Here is a 22,569-nt window from a genome sequence, read left to right as displayed (position 1 = left end):
AAATACAGAAGCTAGGGGCTCAAGGGTAATTGTGTGTGAGAATACAAAATATTTTATTTCAAAAATTATCATGGCATTCTGGAAAGAATGCTTTGCAGTACGTTCTACAACTTGAGGTAGAGCACTGTATAGTGCATAGAAGGCCAGTTTGAACTGAGGTAGCCCTGGCTTCCATGTCCACTGCTGATATTGTGGTTGTGTGATTATAAGCAAGACAGTGAACTTCTTAGGCACCGGGCTACTCTGGAAGACTCTATGCAATAGAACAGTAGCCAATGGGCATCACGGGAAATTTTTTCCTTGTGGATGTTCTAAATTGATGAAATCAGGAGCTCTGTCAACACAATAACTCACTTTTTCTTACAGCACCTTTGGCAGTTGTCCCAGGAGCTTCCACCCCTTTGGGAATATTTGCATCTTCTGGACTTTTTTGTATCTTGGTACCAGAGTCGGGGTAGATGACAATGTGTTTTTTGTCCACCTCTGGGTCCGATATATATTCCTGTAATTAATGAGAATGAAAGGTACAATGAGCTCCAAAATTTTTCTTCACTATCTGGCTAGCACAAATACTGTGAACCTAGCTGTTTTACTGCACTTGACAGAAGATGGTGGACACAACAATCAAATCATGAAATGAATTAGATGTTTTCAATCACCCGTTTTAGGTATCTGCATAAGTATGAAATTGTCCCTCCCCTATGCTAATAAATATTTTACTATTACTTCAATATGTTCAAATATTAGGAATGATACACAGTTCTTATCCTGAAATGATAATAACCTGGAAGGGAAGATATTGCCTGACTGGACAGAAGAGCCATGGATTTCAAAGGAGGGGACTCAGCACAGACATCTCATTTCTCCCTTTGCTATACTCTTTGAGAGGTCTCTGAATTTTCCACCGTGCTGCACCTCCAGGCAGATTTCTCCAACCCCCAAGTCATTGGTTTCCTTTTAGGTTATATATTGTTTATGTCTTTGGTTCTTAATCTTTCTATGCCTTGAACACTGCCTGGTACATAGTAGCTACTTTTTCACTGTTTATGAAGATACAAGTATGGAAGAACATAGAATCCGGGAGATGTATTAGAGAATTACAAAAAGAAACGAATGTTTAGAAGGACCAAGGAAAGCTTTATGGACTTTGCACTGTTGGATCTGATTTCTGAAATTCAGCCAGAATTTCAGAAGAAAACGAAGACACCCAGGATGATATTCCAAACACCCCGAATAATATAAGGAAAGGTATTTCACGAAGAAAATATAAGGAGTCATTCGGAAAATGTTTCACTGAAATAGAAATGCATGAAATGGAAAAAAAAATTAACTAAAATTCCATTTGTTTCAACTGGATTAAAACATTGACAGTTTTTTTTTGACTCACTTATTTTAAGAGCTACGTGAAAATGAATTATTTTGTGGATGTCTTACATCCCTAATTAAATTAGAAAATACAAGGTGGCTAGAATTTAGTTTTCTTTGTTTCTGAATGCCATATAACAAAAGAGATTTTATAAATGTGTATATGTATTGAGTTACTGAAATATTAGTGTCGTAAAAATGTAATGGAGAAGTAAGAGATCATACTCTGGAATCTGAGATTACTGGTTTTATCCCAGTTCTATAAGAGTTCACAATGCAGTGTCTATTAATTACCTTTATTCCATGTAACAGAAATTAAAGTTTTGGAAACTAAATGTATTTTTTAAAAAAGATAAAATGGTACAGAGAAAGACAACAAAATGATTATTCAAGTTCTTGTTTAAATTCCTCTCTCATATGTTGATAATGCCTGAAAGAATGAGTCCCCACCTAATACATTGTGTGTGGAACTGTGAACAGATCCAACCATTCTGGAGAGCAATTTGGAACTATGTTCAAAAACCTGCACTCCCTTTGATCTAGCAGTGGTTCTAGTGGGCTTGTAGGCCAAAGAGATTTTGAGGGAGGGAAAGGGATCCACATGGGCAACACGTTTGTGGCAGCTCTTTTTGGAGAGGCAAGAAAATGGAAACTGAATGATTGCCCATTAATTGGAGAATGGCTGAATAAATAATGGTATATGATTGTTATGGAATATTATTGTTCAATAAGAAACGATCAAAAGGATGATTGCAGAGAGGGTTGGAGACACATGGACTGATTCTAAGGGAAATGAGCAGAACCAGCAGCTCACTATATATGGCAGGCAGAAGATTATGTGATGATCAATTGTGATGCCTATGGCTCTCTTCAACAATGAGATAAGAACAACCAGTTCCATTTGTTCAATGATGAAGAGAATGCTCTCCACTGTGGAATCGAAATGTGGTTCTCAACATAACAATCTCTCTCTCTCTCTCTCTCTCTCTTTTCCTAAGGCAATTGGGGTTAAGTGATTTTCCCAGGACCACACACCTAGGAAGTTTTAAATATCTGAGGCCACTTCTAAACTCAGGTCCTCCTGACTTCTGGGCTGCTACTCTATCCAGTGCAACCACTAGCTGCCCCCTCCTTTTTTGGTTGTTGTCACTAGGTTGATTTGATTTGTCTCAAGCAATACAATAATTGTATTTAACGTGTATTTCTACCAAGTTTAACATACTTTGGACTACTTGCTATGCAGGGGAGAGTGTTGGAAGGAGGGAGAGAAAACTGGAATACAAAGTACTTCAAGGGCTAAAGATGAGAAATTATCCACATACATGTTTAGAAAATAAAAAGTTTGAATTAAAAAAAGGAATTGATGGCTATGTGAAGAACAAGGAGAGGTGAGCTTAAAATTTGTGATAAATACAAAGGAAATTTCTTTTGCAAAAATATATTTTTACCTATAATCTACCTTTGTTCCAGGTAATCTTTGACAATGATCACGCAAAATAAAACTTTCCTGAAATATTTTTCAATACATTATTACAGTGTCTAAGAAATGACAGGCTACTTGAGACAAATCTAATCCCAAATCCTAAAGCTATGATTCAAGGCATACAGAGACAGTCTTTTTTTACAGATGATACTTCTGACTTTTATTAGTCCCCTCTGTGACAACTGAACTGCAAGTTTTACATTGTTTGCAAGCATCTTTACCATCCTCTTTCTCCCTCCACTTTTTCCTGCTTCCTCTCTGCCAAGCCAAACCTCATCCTAGCACTACACCCTACTTATTACCTCTTTCATTAAGTCTTTCTTCATGCAATACAAATTACTCTGACATTGCCCTTTGTATGGTCCTCAGTCTGTGTATAGAAGCTAGGCAGAAATTTACTTAGAATTGGCCACCACATCAGCTTATATAAGTGCCTTTGTCCTACCCTCTAATTGGTAGGTAAGCTGATCACGGAGTAGGGAAGTAGGCTTCTATTTGTCCAAAGTCTCTTACTTTTCTGGAATATATCCTCATGCTTAGATGAGCATAAAATGTTATCAACCTTGGTCATTGAATGAGAGAATGAGAGGCCCACTGAAATTGCTAAGGGGTTAAGGAGTACAAGTGTAAACCACGAGGTCCTGAAAGTTAGGACCATTCAATTGTCTTCTTGGCTCTTCACTAAACTACAAGTGAGACCATAAGCTGACTTGTCTGGGCAGCGTCTTCCCCACATGTTAAAAGGACCGTTGTACTAGATTATTTCTGAAACCCCTCTAGCTCTAGAAGTCCCCTTCTAATTCCACCTGAGAAAATGCACTGATTAGGAAATAAGTAAACTTAAATGTAATTTTAAAAACAGCAACCAAGATTGAAGTTTCAAAATGAATTAATACCTCCGAATCCCAGGGTGAGTCGCTGTCGTCTTCTTTGTCCAGTCCTAATGTTGATAGGAGGGTAAGAAAATATAGATAAATAACCACAGAAATAACTGGAAAATATGCTACTCAGAAGATGAAAACGGTTCAAATATGTCCTCTCAGAATGGCTTTAGGAAAATTTAAACTAAAATGACAGCAGACAAAATTAAGAGTAGAGAGTCACATTTGCACTTATGGATTATGGACAAGGCAAGGTCTTTTAAAATACAGAAGCTAGGGGCTCAAGGGTAATTTTGTGTGAGAATACAAAATATTTTATTTCAAAAATTATCATGGCATTCTTGGAAAGAATGCTTTGCAGCACGTTCTACAACTTGAGGTAGAGCACTGTATAGTGCATAGAAGGCCAGTTTGAACTGAGGTAGCCCTGGCTTCCATGTCCACTGCTGATATTGTGGTTGTGTGATTATAAGCAAGACAGTGAACTTCTTAGGCACCGGGTTACTCTGGAAGACTCTATGCAATAGAACAGTAGCCAATGGGCATCATGGGAAATTTTTTCCTTGTGGATGTTCTAAATTGATGAAATCAGGAGCTCTGTCAACACAATAACTCACTTTTTCTTACAGCACCTTTGGCTGACGTCCCAGGAGCTTCTACCCCTTTGGGAATATTTGCATCTTCTGGACTTTTTTGTATCTTGGTACCAGAGTCGGGGTAGATGACAATGTGTTTTTTGTCCACCTCTGGGTCCGATATATATTCCTGTAATTAATGAGAATGAAAGGTACAATGAGCTCCAAAATTTTTCTTCACTATCTGGCTAGCACAAATACTGTGAACCTAGCTGTTATACTGCACTTGACAGAAGATGGTGGACACAACAATCAAATCATGAAATGAATTAGATGTTTTCAATCACCTGTTTTAGGTATCTGCATAAGTATGAATTTATCCCTCCCCTATGCTAATAAATATTTTACTATTACTTCAATATGTTCAAATATTAGGAATGATACACAGTTCTTATCCTGAAATGATAATAACCTGGAAGGGAAGATATTGCCTGACTGGACAGAAGAGCCATGGATTTCAAAGGAGGGGACTCAGCACAGACATCTCATTTCTCCCTTTGCTATACTCTTTGAGAAGTCTCTGAATTTTCCACCGTGCTGCACCTCCAGGCAGATTTCTCCAACTCCAAGTCATTGGTTTCCTTTTAGGCTATATATTGTTTATGTCTTTGGTTCTTAATCTTTCTATACCTTGAACACTGCCTGGTACATAGTAGCTACTTTTTCACTGTTTATGAAGATACACGTATGGAAGAACATAGAATCCGGGAGATGTATTAGAGAATTACAAAAAGAAACGAATGTTTAGGACCAAGGAAAGCTTTATGGACTTTGCACTGTTGGGTGATTTCTGAAATTCAGCCAGAATTTCAGAAGAAAACAAAGACACCCAGGATGATATTCCAAACACCCCGAATAATATAAGGAAAGGTATTTCACGAAGAAAATATAAGGAGTCATTCGGAAAATGTTTCACTGAAATAGAAATACATGAAATGGAAAAAAAAATTAACTAAAATTCCATTTGTTTCAACTGGATTAAAACACTGACAGTTTTTTTTTGACTCACTTATTTTAAGAGCTACGTGAAAATGAATTATTTTGTGGATGTCTTACATCCCTAATTAAATTAGAAAATACAAGGTGGCTAGAATTTAGTTTTCTTTGTTTCTGAACGCCATATAACAAAAGAGATTTTATAAATGTGTATATGTATTGAGTTACTGAAATATTAGTGTCGTAAAAATGTAATGGAGAAGTAAGAGATCATACTCTGGAATCTGAGATTACTGGTTTTATCCCAGTTCTATAAGAGTTCACAATGCAGTGTCTATTAATTACCTTTATTCCATGTAACAGAAATTAAAGTTTTGGAAACTAAATGTATTTTTTAAAAAAGATAAAATGGTACAGAGAAAGACAACAAAATGATTATTCAAGTTCTTGTTTAAATTCCTCTCTCATATGTTGATAATGCCTGAAAGAATGAGTCCCCACCTAATACATTGTGTGTGGAACTGTGAACAGATCCAACCATTCTGGAGAGCAATTTGGAACTATGTTCAAAAACCTGCACTCCCTTTGATCTAGCAGTGGTTCTAGTGGGCTTGTAGGCCAAAGAGATTTTGAGAGAGGGAAAGGGATCCACATGGGCAACACGTTTGTGGCAGCTCTTTTTGGAGAGGCAAGAAAATGGAAACTGAATGATTGCCCATTAATTGGAGAATGGCTGAATAAATAATGGTATATGATTGTTATGGAATATTATTGTTCAATAAGAAACGATCAAAAGGATGATTGCAGAGAGGGTTGGAGACACATGGACTGATTCTAAGGGAAATGAGCAGAACCAGCAGCTCACTATATATGGCAGGCAGAAGATTATGTGATGATCAATTGTGATGCCTATGGCTCTCTTCAACAATGAGATAAGAACAACCAGTTCCATTTGTTCAATGATGAAGAGAATGCTCTCCACTGTGGAATCGAAATGTGGTTCTCAACATAACAATCTCTCTCTCTCTCTCTCTCTCTCTCTCTCTCTCTCTCTCTCTCTCTCTTTTCCTAAGGCAATTGGGGTTAAGTGATTTTCCCAGGACCACACACCTAGGAAGTTTTAAATATCTGAGGCCACTTCTAAACTCAGGTCCTCCTGACTTCTGGGCTGCTACTCTATCCAGTGCAACCACTAGCTGCCCCCTCCTTTTTTGGTTGTTGTCACTAGGTTGATTTGATTTGTCTCAAGCAATACAATAATTGTATTTAACGTGTATTTCTACCAAGTTTAACATACTTTGGACTACTTGCTATGCAGGGGAGAGTGTTGGAAGGAGGGAGAGAAAACTGGAATACAAAGTACTTCAAGGGCTAAAGATGAGAAATTATCCACATACATGTTTAGAAAATAAAAAGTTTGAATTAAAAAAAGGAATTGATGGCTATGTGAAGAACAAGGAGAGGTGAGCTTAAAATTTGTGATAAATACAAAGGAAATTTCTTTTGCAAAAATATATTTTTACCTATAATCTACCTTTGTTCCAGGTAATCTTTGACAATGATCACGCAAAATAAAACTTTCCTGAAATATTTTTCAATACATTATTACACTGTCTAAGAAATGACAGGCTACTTGAGACAAATCTAATCCCAAATCCTAAAGCTATGATTCAAGGCATACAGAGACAGTCTTTTTTTACAGACGATACTTCTGACTTTTATTAGTCCCCTCTGTGACAACTGAACTGCAAGTTTTACATTGTTTGCAAGCATCTTTACCATCCTCTTTCTCCCTCCACTTTTTCCTGCTTCCTCTCTGCCAACCCAAACCTCTTCCTAGCACTACACCCTACTTATTACCTCTTTCATTAAGTCTTTCTTCATGCAATACAAATTACTCTGACATTGCCCTTTGTATGGTCCTCAGTCTGTGTATAGAAGCTAGGCAGAAATTTACTTAGAATTGGCCACCACATCAGCTTATATAAGTGCCTTTGTCCTACCCTCTAATTGGTAGCCAAGCTGATCACGGAGTAGGGAAGTAGGCTTCTATTTGTCCAAAGTCTCTTACTTTTCTGGAATATATCCTCATGCTTAGATGAGCATAAAATGTTATCAACCTTGGTCATTGAATGAGAGAATGAGAGGCCCACTGAAATTGCTAAGGGGTTAAGGAGTACAAGTGTAAACCACGAGGTCCTGAAAGTTAGGACCATTCAATTGTCTTCTTGGCTCTTCACTAAACTACAAGTGAGACCATAAGCTGACTTGTCTGGGCAGCGTCTTCCCCACATGTTAAAAGGACCGTTGTACTAGATTATTTCTGAAACCCCTCTAGCTCTAGAAGTCCCCTTCTAATTCCACCTGAGAAAATGCACTGATTAGGAAATAAGTAAACTTAAATGTAATTTTAAAAACAGCAACCAAGATTGAAGTTTCAAAATGAATTAATACCTCCGAATCCCAGGGTGAGTCGCTGTCGTCTTCTTTGTCCAGTCCTAATGTTGATAGGAGGGTAAGAAAATATAGATAAATAACCACAGAAATAACTGGAAAATATGCTACTCAGAAGATGAAAACGGTTCAAATATGTCCTCTCAGAATGGCTTTAGGAAAATTTAAACTAAAATGACAGCAGACAAAATTAAGAGTAGAGAGTCACATTTGCACTTATGGATTATGGACAAGGCAAGGTCTTTTAAAATACAGAAGCTAGGGGCTCAAGGGTAATTTTGTGTGAGAATACAAAATATTTTATTTCAAAAATAAACTCAACATTTAAAAGTTTATCATGGCATTCTTGGAAAGAATGCTTTGCAGTACGTTCTACAACTTGAGGTAGAGCACTGTATAGTGCATAGAAGGCCAGTTTGAACTGAGGTAGCCCTGGCTTCCATGTCCACTGCTGATATTGTGGTTGTGTGATTATAAGCAAGACAGTGAACTTCTTAGGCACCGGGCTACTCTGGAAGACTCTATGCAATAGAACAGTAGCCAATGGGCATCACGGGAAATTTTTTCCTTGTGGATGTTCTAAATTGATGAAATCAGGAGCTCTGTCAACACAATAACTCACTTTTTCTTACAGCACCTTTGGCTGATGTCCCAGGAGCTTCTAGCCCTTTGGGAATAATTGGATTTTCACAAGGTTTTTGTTTAACAGTAAATTTGTTATCCAATACATCATTTTTCTTTTCTTCCTCCTCTGCATCTGCTGAATCTTCCTATAATTAATGACAATGAAAGACAAAATGTCTTCAAAAATTTTCTTTATTCTATGGTCTGAATTTATCTATGAGAACAGAACAACTGAATTTTAAAACTTTAAAATTAAGAACTAAATGAACTAGATAATCTCTTAAATTGCATCTACATCTTAATCTTGTATTTATTAGAAAGGTGAAGGGTTTCTTTATCAAACAAAATATTCCACATTTTTATGTTAAGAGAAATGTCATCAAAGTTTCTACAATTATCAATTATCAGTGAAGCAGGAATTTCTGTAGAAATGCTCCTTGTTCATTCTTCTTAACTTATGTTACATTTAGCTTCATTCCAATTATATTTCATAGCATGAATCTAGAGATTCTGATGATTTCTCAAATCCTCTTTTTCCTTCATATTTTCAAAGTCTTCATCTTGTCTTTCTTCATCCTTTGTATCTATATATTCTGATTCTTCTCTGTTTTATAGCATCCTAACCATCTTTTCTCCCTTTCTCTTTCTTTCTCTTCATCACTTTTTTCCTCCTCTGCTAATTTATCTTTATAATCTTATAACTGTCATCCATCTTGCCTCCTTTCTAATTGTTCTTTTTTCTAACTGTTGTATTGTATTGTCATGTATAGTCTGGACTCATCAATGTTTTATCTTCAATATATAAAATTCCCTGAATTTTTCTGTGACGTGACTTTTGAGGATTTCCATTTCTAAGATCCTTCCCATTTCCATGAAGTGGCTGTGAGCATAGGAGAAAAAGGACAGAGGATAAATACACATGGGAGGAATGATAAGAACCCTAGCAATATAATTACATTAAGAATGTCCGGAAGAGTAGAAGTCACAAGGGAAGATTTTAAAAAGTAAGCAGGTTGGGCTTGGGATGAAGACTTAGGAAAGGAATCTTCATCACTCAATGGTTCACTGTCCTCCAATAAAGGTGTAACTTTTATATAGACGATGCTGTCCTGTTCTTCTCCTACATAGAAACAAATAAAAGAGTACATGAAGTAATCTCTCATTTCAAGGCAAGCAATACTAATATAAGAGTGGACATTTTTCAGAAAGCTTACTGATATTGCTTATTTGCTGAGTAGCATCCACAATTTTAGAAAAGTTCAATTTCGGTTGTTTCTGCCAAAAAATGATAAGAAATTTTTCATTATAAATCATTGCTGATAAGGGATTTTATCTTAGTCTTGTGTTTTAGATTGTTTATATATTTTGGAATAGTAAAAATTAGTCTGAGTTCCTTCTTTCCTTAAAATTAAAAGGGAACTAGGGGAATGTTGATGTCAGACTCCCTTTTTCTAGGTCTGGCTATTTTGTTCACTCATTCTGCTTGACACATTCAGCAGGAAGATATCAAAGGTTCCTGCCAATAAGAGCCACTAAACTGAAAAATACAGGCTATAAGAACTTCAGTCATACAGGATCCTGAATGCCTTCATTACATCAACTGCAAGCTGTGTTATATTGTTTGATCTTTTTTGCATTCAGTGTATGCATTTGAAAGAAGTGCATACTCTAAAAATTTTCTGGGTCCAGAAAAAGCTGTGAAGGTGCCCTTTAATGATGGATATTTTATTATTTGCTGTTCATTGCTTTTATATCAATGTCAAAAATCAAGCATTATAGACATCTAATTTTAAAAAACAATCCAAACAACTTTGTATGTGCCTGTCAAACACTTAACAAAATGTTAAGGAAGGGATCCACCTGTCAGACAATTAGTACAAAGATTAGGAAGTTAAACTGGGTTAGAAATGGTATGGTCAGCCATCTCTAGTGAAAGTTACAAACTTTGGTGATAATAGGCACCTAACACTCCTCTTTCCCATATATTCAATGTATAGTTTGATCTTCAAGGTATTTTGTAACAAAGTTACACAAAAAGTGAGGATTGACTGTATCTGATTTGCATCTCTAAATCTTATAAAATACATCAAAATGATGAAATGACTAAACAAAAACAGCATTAACTTCATGAAAAATGTTCCAATTTCCCAACAGTTAGATCAATGTAAAAATCAGCAGAAGTTTATTATTTCAACTAGAAGGTCCAACTTTACAAATAGGAAGGATTCTAAAAGGATGGAAGAGAGTAGGCTGCTAAATTTTATGTTCTCCATATTTCCCCCATAAATAGAACAAACTTGTGCCTCATAGACTAGTGAAAATCAAAAAAGCTTGGGCCAGAACAGGGATCCTTCTGATACAACCAAGAAGATCTGAAAAGATCTCAGTCCAGGGATTAACATGTCTGAAGTGCCAATACCTCGGGACTTGCTTTACAGAAACATCAAATGGAGACATGTCAGCTACCTGGGCATGGCTGGAGCCTCAGAAGAAATCACAGAGACGTTCACCTTCAGGACTGTTTGTCAACTTGGGGTTGAGTCTGAGAAGACTGAATAATACTTGGCTGAATGGGAATACCAAGCCAAGCTGTGCTGCTGGCCCCGGGTGAGAAGGAACCTGTACCTGCTAGGTACTGCAGAAGCAGTAGGACATGTATGCTACTAGCTGTGGGCACTTACAGAAGGGTGGAGCTCTTGATTTGGGGTTCCTGATCAGAGTGGAGAACTCAAGGGAAACTTGAGGCACCAACCCTCCTCTCAAAGATTAGAGATGCTCACACTAATAATACCTCTTATAAAAAAAATTATTGAATTGGCAAAGAAGAAGAAACCCCATTATGGAAACATAGAAACAGGGAAGATCTGGATTCATCTTCAAAGGTTAGTCAGAAAAGTTTACCCCCAAAAAGCTACCCCAAAGAATAACATGAAATAGCTCCTTGCCCAGAGAGAATTTAGAGAACTCAAAAAAAGAATTTAAAAATCAAATGAGAGACACGATGAAAAAAAAAAAAAAAGAAAAGAAAAGAAAAGAAAAGAAAAATCCAATAAATAGATAACCATCCAAGAAAAACAAGATTATGAAAAAAAAAAGCTAATCAACTAGAAAAAGATGTACAGAGTCTCAAAGATGAAAATAATTCTTTGAAAATTAGAATTGGGCAAGCCAATTAAACTATGAGAGACCAAGAAATAACAAAACAGATAATAAAGAACAAGAAAATAGAACAGAATGTGAAACATTCTTTAAGAAAAAATGATAGACCTGGAGATCAGATCAAGAAAAGAAAAAATTTTGCAAGAAAGATGAAAGAATGATGCTACAGTTCGAATTGCACAAGATGTATCAGTAGTTACAGTAAAAAACCACAGGTCCTGGAATCATATCTACCCCAAATCAAAACACCTGAACAACCTGAGGCCAACAAAATTATCCATAATTTTTGAATGAGGAAAAAAGGATATTTAATGAACTTTTAGATTTTCAGGACTTTTTATCAACCAAATCTGAATTTAATAGAAAATTTAAGATATAAGAACCAATATCAAAGAATACCATTAAGGTATTCAACATGGACAAACTGTTTAAACATCAATAAATTGTTTGTTTGTTTGTTTTGCATGGGAAATATATACTATATGTTTAAGATTCACATCAATAAGAGATCTCAAAAGAAAGTTTAGCAAAGTTAAGATAAAAATAGTAATCCTGTTATACAAACGTAGTGCAGAAGAAGAATAGACACAGAGGCATTAGTGGTAAGGAGGGCTCCTATTTCTGAAAACCTACTCACATTGAGAATGGATTCAATAGGGAACACTATATATATATATACCATGAAGCTTATAGCCCCCTCTAAAATCTAATCCAAAAAAAATAAGGGGGAGGGATAGAAGGATAGGGAAACAAAGGGTTAAGGAACTAGACAAGGGAAGGACCTTTGGGCAAGTTATGGAGCAAAATTTAATTAAAGAGTCAGTAGGGATAGGAAAGATATGTGACTGTGTGTATGTATATATGTATACATAAATATATCTTTTCTTAACTCTAGCTTACATGAGGGTGATGGGGGGAGGATTAAAGAGGGAAAAAAGAAAAAAGTAAATAAGGTATGCAGTAGAGAACCAAGGAACAATTTACAAGGAAGTCAAGTAAAAAAAAAATCATGAATATAATTTCTTCTACAAATATATACTTTCTTGATCTAGTAATTTGTTTTATAGATTTTGAATCCTCCTTGATGATCTGCTGGGCACATGTCTATGTTTTCTTTTGTTTTGCTGTATTTTTTTAAAATTTCTTTTCTGTTTTCTTTTTTTCTTAATTTGATTTTTCAAATAAAATATATTTTAAAAATAAAAGTAAATTACAAATAATGGGAAATACATACTACCAATATATACCACCAATATATCACTAATAGAACTGCTCATTGGTCAAGGTGGTTTAGAGAACAACATATAAGAGTCATAAAAATTGATCATATCTTCTGATTTCATTGTTATGGAATTCTAATACTGAGAATTTATCGTTAATAGAACACAGGAAGGAAAAATTGGGTCTAGGTGTACAAAAATATTCATAGCTATCCTAGCCATTTTTAAACAAAAAAAATAAATAAATAAAGTGGAAGCAATTTATACAACCAACATCTGGAGAAAAGCAGTATTATGGAATAGATCATAGACTGGGAACTAGAAGGGACCTAAGGTATCATTTAGAAAACAAAAGATAGTTATCATATATTTAAGAGTGGCAATCATGGGATATGAAGCCTGGTCCTCTGCTCCAAATTTAATACACTTTTCAGTGCATAGATAAATACAAAGGTACAAGAAAATATGGGGAATTACATAGAAATATTAGCAGAAAATTAATTGTATTAATTTGTTGTGCCATGGTTCCCTTTTATTGTCCTGACTCAGTTTCCCTAATGGCCCTGTCTCAATTTCCCTTAATTGTTCGCCTCAATCCCCTTGGTTGCAACGCCACTCTTCCCTTCTAATCATTAGAACTGATATAATTTAGGGCTGGCTATGCTAAGATTATAAACTGTCAATATTTAATCCAGAGAAGGACAAAGACCTTGTATCTTAGACATCATGACCCCAGACCTTCCCTACTTATCAGAATGTCTAGTGCTTTCCCTCCTCCTGTCATTGTTCTTGATCCCAACTTATCAGAATGTCCCCTGTTCCCCCCACCCTGTCTGAACAGGACTGATTAGTCCATTCCCCACTCTCAGTGCTCTGACTCCGCCCCTGCCTTAGTCTACCCTGGTAGCTTGGAGCCATGTGCATATATACTTCATAGGACACACACATTAGCTGCTGGATACTCTGAGCCATCAGCCCTGGGGGCAACATGCCCCCAGCACAATCTCTCCCTTTCAAATAAAATATTAAGAATTCTCTAATCTCTAATCTTGCCTCAGTTTCTTTGGCATTACACATCTAGTTTTTCAGAAAACACACACACATGTACACACAACAAAACAAAAATTAAAAGAAAGCTTGACACAAAACAAACTTATTTGCTTTTATCTCATTTGAAGTAAAATCTCAATCTATTAAAAGTTCATTTGGGTCTTTAATATGTAAAACACTAAAGAGATTGTATTTACTATATTATACTATATATAAAATCAAAGCACCCCCTGAACTGAAATTTAAAAGTAGGAAAAAATGCAATAAAGAAATCTTACCTCTTTTTCAAAATTAATTTCGTCATCCATGTTTTGCCAGGAATCGTCAGCTCCTGGTTTTTCAGGGAGTCTTTTAAAAAGAAACCAAAAATTAGTAGTTTTATTTCCAGAAGACAATCATCAACAAGGCAGGCCTCTTAGTTGTTACAAGGTGCTTTACCACCAAATGACACATTACAAAGAATGGCTTAATAGAGTATTATTATTATTTCAATTATTCCTATTCCAAGACTCATTTTTGCCAAGAAGATATCAGTGTAGAAGCTATGAGTGGATCTATCCTCCAGAATAATCTCTTCCTATTTTTACACTCCTCTAAAGTTGACAAATGAATATAAAGGGTCATTATAAATCACAGAATCAAAACCCTACAATCTCTTTGTAATAGGTCCCTGTTCACTGTGCCTTTGTTACTAGTTTCTGACAAACATTTTCACTGTGAGTCTTATTTTTCTTAAAGTTACCCTCCCCAAGTTTCAACTCTAGATATGAGGTATATGTGTGGCTGTCAATAATTTCAGTACTGTCTTGACTCTTTTGTGACCCCATTTGTTATTTTGTTGGCTAAGGAATCAAAGAGGTTTGTCATTCCTTTTCCCAGCTCATTTCATAGATGAGGAAACTGAGGCAAACAGTCTTGCCCTGAAGTCACAAACTATTAAGTATCTGATCCAAACTCAGAAAGATGAGTCTTGTCAATTCTAAGGTCAGGACTCTACTTACTGCTTTTCTCAGTTGCCTTTAGATATGTGAATTGGTCATACATTCCAGGCTCAGAAATGTATTTAATATAAGGACAACCATTCCTAGATATAATATAATCATTGATGAACCTGGTGTAATATATGATAAAATAGCAACCATTTGTATAATAAATTAAGACATATGCTTTTTGGTTTGGAATGTCCATTTCCTATAGCAACCATTTGTATAATAAATTAAGACATATGCTTTTTGGTTTGGAATGTCCATTTCCTATAGCAACCATTTGTATAATAAATTAAGACATATGCTTTTTGGTTTGGAATGTCCATTTCCTAGCCACTACTAATCCAAGTGCACCATTTCCTTCAGGACCTTATCTAAGACTGATCTCCTTACAGAAGATTTCCATGAACCACTGAATCAGAAAAATCAATTCAATAAAAAATGTACCTAGTTCTTTATATGTACATGCAATAAAATTATTAGTCTTTCTTCCTTGCTAGAAATATCTGGTACATTTGCTGTGATAATCTGCATTCAGGGAATTTCAACTCTACATTTATCAATTTATCTAGGGAGGAGAGGCAGGGGAGTTGGGCTCAGAATTCAAGAGACTGGGGTATATGACTTGTGATTGCCTGGTGCAGGGAACTTTCAGAGAGGAAATAATGTAGATGGGCAATTGTTGTGTGTCAGAGAGTTGCTGGGAATACTTGCTGAGGGAAATTGAACCCAGTTTTTCTTTACTCCCATACTCACTCCCTTGCCTAGTAAATGCAAGGTCTTTCTCTTTTCAGTTCCTTAGGATCTGTTACTACCAAGGCAGTGTTCTTTTTCTAGTTCTAATCCTTTAATAGACATCCCCAATTTCCTTTTCCTTCTCCTTAACCTTGCCAACTGACTTTACATATTTGTTTTTGTTTTTTTTTTTTTTTTTAACAGCCTCCTTTTTAGCTGGAATCCATAACCTCCTCCTCCCCATAGCCTTCACCTTATCCTCTTATGTCCTCCTCCCTCTCTTCAAATCCTTTTCCTTGGGCACACTATCTTTTCTCCCTTTAGATAGAATCTTTCTGCTTCAGCTCAAGTCACTTCGATTACTCAAGGTCTCCTGAATTTTTTATGAACTTCCAATCTTTTATCTTTTTTTTCAAATTCTCAAGACTAAAAAATTATATTCATATTTCCTTCTCCTTAAATTCAGATCAAAAAGAGCTCATTCTGTCCCCATTAATAGGAATAATGTAAATAATGCAACAAGTTTGTCAATCATAATCCCATACCAAAGGAGATCAGTTTCCTGGGACTGTCTTATTAGCATATCCAAGACTGACTCAATCATCTCATTAAGCATCCTGCAACTACTCATAGACACAATGTACATAAGAGTTTCTTCTTACTAGGCCCTTCCCTGTTCCCTCCCTAATTTCTCCCTAATTGCCTCCTTACTTCTAGATCAAGAACTCACCCACTTTCTTCTGACTTTAAAAGCCTAGAAGCATCTTGCTCATTCATACATGATTTAGCCCATGAGTTTCTCATATTTATAAATGCCATCCTTTATGGTCATCATAAATCTCTCGGGGGAACTGATTACACTACAAACCACTCTTCCACCTGATGCCTAGGTACTTCATATATCTGATACTTCTATCTTTTTTATACAAGTAGAAAAAAAGGTTTCAAAAATTCAGCTATTCTGCATGACAGTATTCTTCCCACTGACCTTCTGACACAATCACTCCCTTTTTTGCTTCTTGCATTTTCTCTTTTTTCTTTATTTTTTTCAAAAACTTCTAGGAATAATTCATTCTACTTGGACATCTAGAACTAGAAAGGCTTTTCTCCCCAGATTTTTCACCTTCTTCTATATTAAGACTTCTATATCAAATCTTGTTACTGGAATCAACAAAGAGCATAGAATCCGTGGGTCACTGAAAAATAACATTCTATAACTGTGGGAAAATGAGGTCCCTAACAACTAATATTTTGCCACATCTGCTTCTAGCAATTTCAGAGATCATTTTTTTTTTAAAAAAAACTATCCACTTCTCAAGATACAACGCCATATTCCCCACATGTCTCTAATGGGGAACAATTGCCAAAGGTTCAAAGGTGACAAGCAGCTTTCCACCACTGTTGTCCATGAGCGGTCCCAGCGAAACCACTGGGACCAGGATGTCCCCTCTTCTTTTTTATTACTTCTCTCCTTGCTGAGAAATTTCCAATTCCATTTACTGTCTTGACTTAGGACCTTGGTCCCAGTGACATTCCCACCCCATGTTGATAACTCCTTTACCTGAGCACTTAGATAAATTACCACAAGTATAATAGGTATCACTATTTGCACTGCAGATGTGCCTAAAAAGGCTTATTACAAATGCATCCCTAGTGGCTAATACATAATGTAGCTATATGAAAAAGCATAGCTGGTTCATTCTTCATCCAATAATTATTTTTAATAGCTATATTGGGGCATTGTGGATAGGAATTAGGTATGGGATAAAAATATAATAGATTCAAGTTCATCACATACTAATTTTGTAAACGCAAGCCAGTACCTTAATCCTTCAGTGTTCCCAAGCAAAACTCTCAATACAGAACAGTTGCCAATGCCATAGATAAATAAGCACACACAAATGGGGTGAGAGTCTGGTGTGCAGTTCCAGCAAAGCCTGGACCAGCAGAGTCCAGCCCCTGTCAGCACACTCCATCAAACTAGAGCTACATTGGGGCGGGTACACACCTAACAGCTCCAGGGCAGAAAAGAGTGCTTGGGGTCAGATTCCTATTAGGATTTTTGAAAACAGCTGCACAAAAAACTGCTGAAGTTTGAGACAGTGCATCCTCCATCCTGGAGACAAAGCCCAGTAATAGGCTAGGAAGATGAGCAGAAAACAAAAGTTTCTGACATCTGAAAGTTATAATGGTGACAAGGAGGATGAAAAAAATACCATCAGAAGATCATAAAGTCAAAGCTACTACATCCAAAGTCTCCAAGCAAAGTAAGAATTGAGTTCAGGCCACGGAAGAGCTCAAAAAGGACTTTGAAACTCAAGGAAGTGAGATAGAGGAAAAATTAGGGAAAGAATTGAGAGAGTGCAAAAGGGAATACAAAAAGCTAATGAGGAAAAGAATGCCTTAAAAAGCAAAACTGGCCAACTAGAGGAAGGAGGTAAAAGCTCACTGAAGAAAATAATTCCTTAAAATATAGAATTGAGCAAATGGAAGCAAATGGACTTTATGAGACATCAAGATGCCATGAAGCAAAACCAAAAAAAAAAAAAAAAAGTGAAATATCTTATTAAAAAAACAACTGACCTGGAAAATAGATCCAGGAGAGACAATATGTAAAGTATTAGTCTAACCTGAAAGTCATGATCAAAAAAAGATCCTGGAATCATCTTTCAAGAAATTATCAAAGAAAACTGTCCTCATATTCTAGAAGCAGAGGGTAAAATAGAAATTGAAAGAATCCACTGATCACTTCCTAAAAAAGATCCCAAAATAAAACTCTCATGAATATTACAGCTAAATTCCAAAACTCCCAGGTCAAGGAGAAAATATTGCAAGCATCCTGAAAGAAACAATTCAAGATTAGTGGAGCCACACTTAGAATAACATGAGATTTAGCAGCTTCTCCTTTAAAAAGACTGGAGGGCTTGTAATGATATTCTGGAGAGCAATAAAGCTAGGATAGTAACCAAGAATCACCTACCCAGCAAAACTGAGTATAATCCTTCAGAGGAAAAGGTGGTCATTCAATTAGGATTTTGACACCTTTGTGATAACAAGACCCAGAGCTGAATGGAAAATTTGATTTTCAAATACTTGACTCTGGAGAAGCATAAGGAGATAATCAGGAAAGTGATATCATAAAGGACTTAAGGTTCTTCCGTTTATATTCCTATATGGGAGAATAATACTTGTAACTCATTAGAACATTTTCTTTTTTACGGAAGTTAAAAGGCGCATATCTAAATGGAAGGCACAGGTATGAGTTGAATATGAAAGGATAATATCTTTTTAAAAAATAATGAAATTAAGAGGTGAAAGGGGAATGTACTTGGTAAAGTGGAATGGCAAAAGGTAGCTGCCATTTAAAAAAAAAAAAGAAGCAAGACAAAGCCTTTACAATAAAGTAGATGAGAGGAAGGAGAGGCTAAGAGTGTATACCTTTCTCTCATCAGAATGTCTCAAATAGAAAAAAAACATACATACTCAATAGGGGTATAGAAATCTTTCTTACCCTGAAGGAAAATAGGAGCAGAATGATATGTGGGCAGAGTGGGGAGAGTGATAAAAGAGAGGGCATTTTGGGGGAGAAAATGGTCACTAACAAAACACTTTTGAGGAGGAAGAGGGTGAGAGGAGAGAGAGAGAAAATGGGGGAAAATACAATTAGCAATAGTAATTATTAAAAAAAAAAAAAAAAACATCCAAGCAAGATTCTCTGATAGAATATTATTGCTCTCTGAAAAATGATGAGCAGGATACTCTCGGAAAAAAAACAAAACTGAAAAGTTCTTTATAAAGAAAGTGAAATGTACCCCATACAAAGTAATAGTAATGTTCTGGAATAAATAGATGTAAATGACTTTGTTATTCTCAGTAGTAGAATCATCCACACCCACTCTGAAGAACTTAGGAAGAAAAATCCCATCCATACCCAGAGAAGGAACTCATGATGTCTGAACATGGATCAAGGCATTCTCTATTACTCTATATTTTTATTTTTTACTTAATTTTTCTTGAGAGTTTTTATTTTCATTAGGGTAGAAGATCTATGCTTTCTTTCACAACTTGACTTTTATGGAAAAGTTTCGCATAATTTTACATGTAGTTTCTTAATTGTGTGTGGGGATAAAGGAGAGGATTAGAACTCAAAAATCTTAAAAACAAATATAAAAAAGTTTTGAATGTAACGGGGGAAAATATTCAAGAAATTAAAGGAAAAAAGAAAAAAGATAAGCATGCAGAGATATAGTGTACATACATACATGTGTATGTTTATTTATAAGTGTGTTCTGCATATTGTTTGAGTATTGTATCTGTATATACACAAACATGTATGCACACATATACATACATACATGCACATACGCATTACCTATTAGATGTGTAGTAAACCTAATTTTTTGAAAGATAATGAAGATAAAATGTGGGAATTTGTTAAATTGAAGATACATCTTTTGTGGGCATGAGAATCTGTTTTGCTTTGGATTGAAAAACCTGTTGAAGACTGGATTATGAAGATTAACTAAAAGAAATGTTAACTTGCTGTAAAGCCTACCTTTCTATAGAGGCTTCTGAAGAATTTTCTTCTGATATAACTAAAATACAATTAAAACAAATATTAAAACATGACATTAATATGAAAAGCATAATTTTAGAGCATTTCTACAATGTTTTTTTTTTTTGAACAATGACAACGTGATTTAAACGGAATTATGCTATAGATAAATGTCTTTAAGTAAAAGAGGTGGTCTTAAAGTATTAGATATCTGTTACTGATTTGATTACATTAACTTTGCATGAGATTATTTAGTTTCCTATTATTTTTTGGTCTATTTACCCCTAACTTTTTGTTGCATATAGTTTTTATTGCATCATGATTTGAAAAGAAAGCATTTACTATTTTTGCCTTCCTGCATTTAATTTTGAGATCTTTATGTCCTAACATATGGTCAATTTTTGTATAGGTTCCATGAACTGCTGAGAAGAAAGTATATTCCTTTCTGTCTCCATTCAGTTTTTTTCAAAGATCTGTCATACCTAATTTTTCTAATATTCTATTTACCTCTTTAACTTCTTTCTTATTTGTTTTGTGGTTTGATTTATCTAATTCTGAGAGTGCAAGATTGAGATCTCCCACTATTACAGTTTTGCTGTCTATTTCTTCTTGCAACTCTCTTAACTTCTCCTTTAGGAACTTAAATGCTATACCACTTGGTGCATATATGTTTAGTATTGATATTGCTTCATTGTCTATGCTACTGTTTAGCAAGATATAGTTTCCTTCCTTATCTCTTTTAATTAGATCAATTTTTGCTTTTGCTTGATCTGAGATAAGGATGGCTACCCCTGCTTTTTTGACTTCACCTGAAGCATAATAGATTCTGCTCCAGCCTTTTACCTCTTTACTTTAGAGATAATAAAAAATTTAGATGTTAAATGATATTCCAGGATGTAGTAATTCCAAAGCTTGTCTTTTTACCACTGCAAAATGATGTCCCTTAAATAAAAACCAAATCAACCTATCAAAAAAAATAAATAACTAAAACCCAGGATTATGAAAAGTACCTATTTTTTTTCCAAGACTGAAGGAAACTACTTTTAATAGAAAATTTTAATAAATGATGCAGTTGGACTGGGCTACGTGTAAAGTAATTTCCATTCCAAGTTTTTGAGTCTATATTCTAATTACTTTTCATTAAAGGGAAATTTTTTTTTTAAAAAAGCAACATTTCTGGACATTTCCCCTAAAGGATAAATTTCAAAGATTATGAGGATAAAAGTTATGTGAAGGAAACAATTTGAAAATATTAAAACACTATTTTAATGTAACTTATTCTGTTACCTACCAGAGAGGATAAGATACAAAAGAAATAAGAATGGCTACATTTTGTTCATTTAAAAAAAATGAAAGCAGATGGTTGGAATAGCCCACCATCTGCTTTCATTTTATGGCTGATGTTTCTTTTCTTTTCTTTTCTTTTCTTTTTTGAGCAATAAAATATTAGAACAGTAAAGCTTGAGCTAGAAAGGATGTCAGAGGCCACCTACTCCAACCTCATCATTTCAGAGAAGAAAAAACTGTAAGTGAGAAATGTCAAGTGACTTGTTCACATTCATATAAGAAGTATGAGGGGTGGGATTTGAACCCAGGAAATTTGAGTTGAATCTGTTTGAATCTGTGTTCTTTCCACTATATTGTGTCAAGTTGTCTTAATTGAAGATGCTAAGTGTAATAGAATATTTCCCAAATGCTAGGCACATAGCACTCTATCTTCAGCGTTACCCAAAATAGAATGTGAAAGTAGTGGTCATGTAGGTCTGTGTACCAATTTAGAAATAAAGTGATATTTATGACTAAAGAGTTTTACATATTATAAATTAAAGATTTTCAGATAATGGAGACAAGCACATACTCTCAGAAAAAAAAAACAAAACTGAAAAGTTCTTTATGAACTTATGAACAGATTGGAACAAAATGATAAAATGCACAAAGAAAGTCATGCTATGGGATAGTATTTATGTGGTATAAAATATTTTGTGAAGGAGGTAGACGACAATGAGCACTACCATACTTGTCTTTCCATATTATTCATGATAGGAATAAAAAATTAATTCAAATAAAAGATACTAAAAATTCAATCAACACAGAAACACAATGTTTTAGAATAGGTGGAATTCCAGAGGGTATTCCAAATTTTCATTTTGTGTTTGTAAATAGAAACAAACAAACAAAAAAAAAAACATTCAAAGAGATGAAAAAGCTATTTTGTGGTAGAGCCAGGACTAGACTACAGGGTCCTGTCTGTCTTCTCTTATCTACTCTACAGCACTGACTCATTTGAGAAGAATTTTTTTTATTTATTTATTGCATTTGTCATTCATTGGCTCATGGTATTAATCATGATGACTTATACAGGAAGATGAAATTACACATTTAAAATTATGGTTGTGCAAAAAAGCAAATTGAATATCTATTTTCAGAGAGCAGAGAAAGAAAAAAAGAACTTTTGGAATTAAATGTTATGCATGAATTGTGGCCTT

General features: G+C 35.1%; 1 protein-coding gene across 1 annotated transcript in view; it reads right to left on the bottom strand.

Annotated features, from left to right (window-relative positions):
- The window catches only part of LOC127538741 (thioredoxin domain-containing protein 2-like), a 51,619-nt gene extending 29,689 nt beyond the window's left edge, over positions 1-21,930 (bottom strand). The window contains exons 1-5 of the mRNA XM_051962487.1: positions 20,084-21,930; positions 14,086-14,155; positions 8,377-8,524; positions 7,755-7,798; positions 4,347-4,494 (exon numbers count right to left, since the gene is read on the bottom strand). Coding sequence (XP_051818447.1) covers positions 4,347-4,494; positions 7,755-7,798; positions 8,377-8,524; positions 14,086-14,155; positions 20,084-20,175 — 502 coding nt within the window. The 5' untranslated portion in view covers positions 20,176-21,930. The remainder of the gene's footprint in view (positions 1-4,346; positions 4,495-7,754; positions 7,799-8,376; positions 8,525-14,085; positions 14,156-20,083) is intronic.
- Positions 21,931-22,569: the final 639 nt, after the last annotated feature.

Source organism: Antechinus flavipes, chromosome 5, assembly GCF_016432865.1.
Source record: "Antechinus flavipes isolate AdamAnt ecotype Samford, QLD, Australia chromosome 5, AdamAnt_v2, whole genome shotgun sequence".
Classification (NCBI taxonomy): Eukaryota; Metazoa; Chordata; class Mammalia; order Dasyuromorphia; family Dasyuridae; genus Antechinus; species Antechinus flavipes.
The sequence above is the reverse complement of the archived record's forward strand: the minus strand, read 5'-3'. Positions and strand labels throughout refer to the sequence as shown.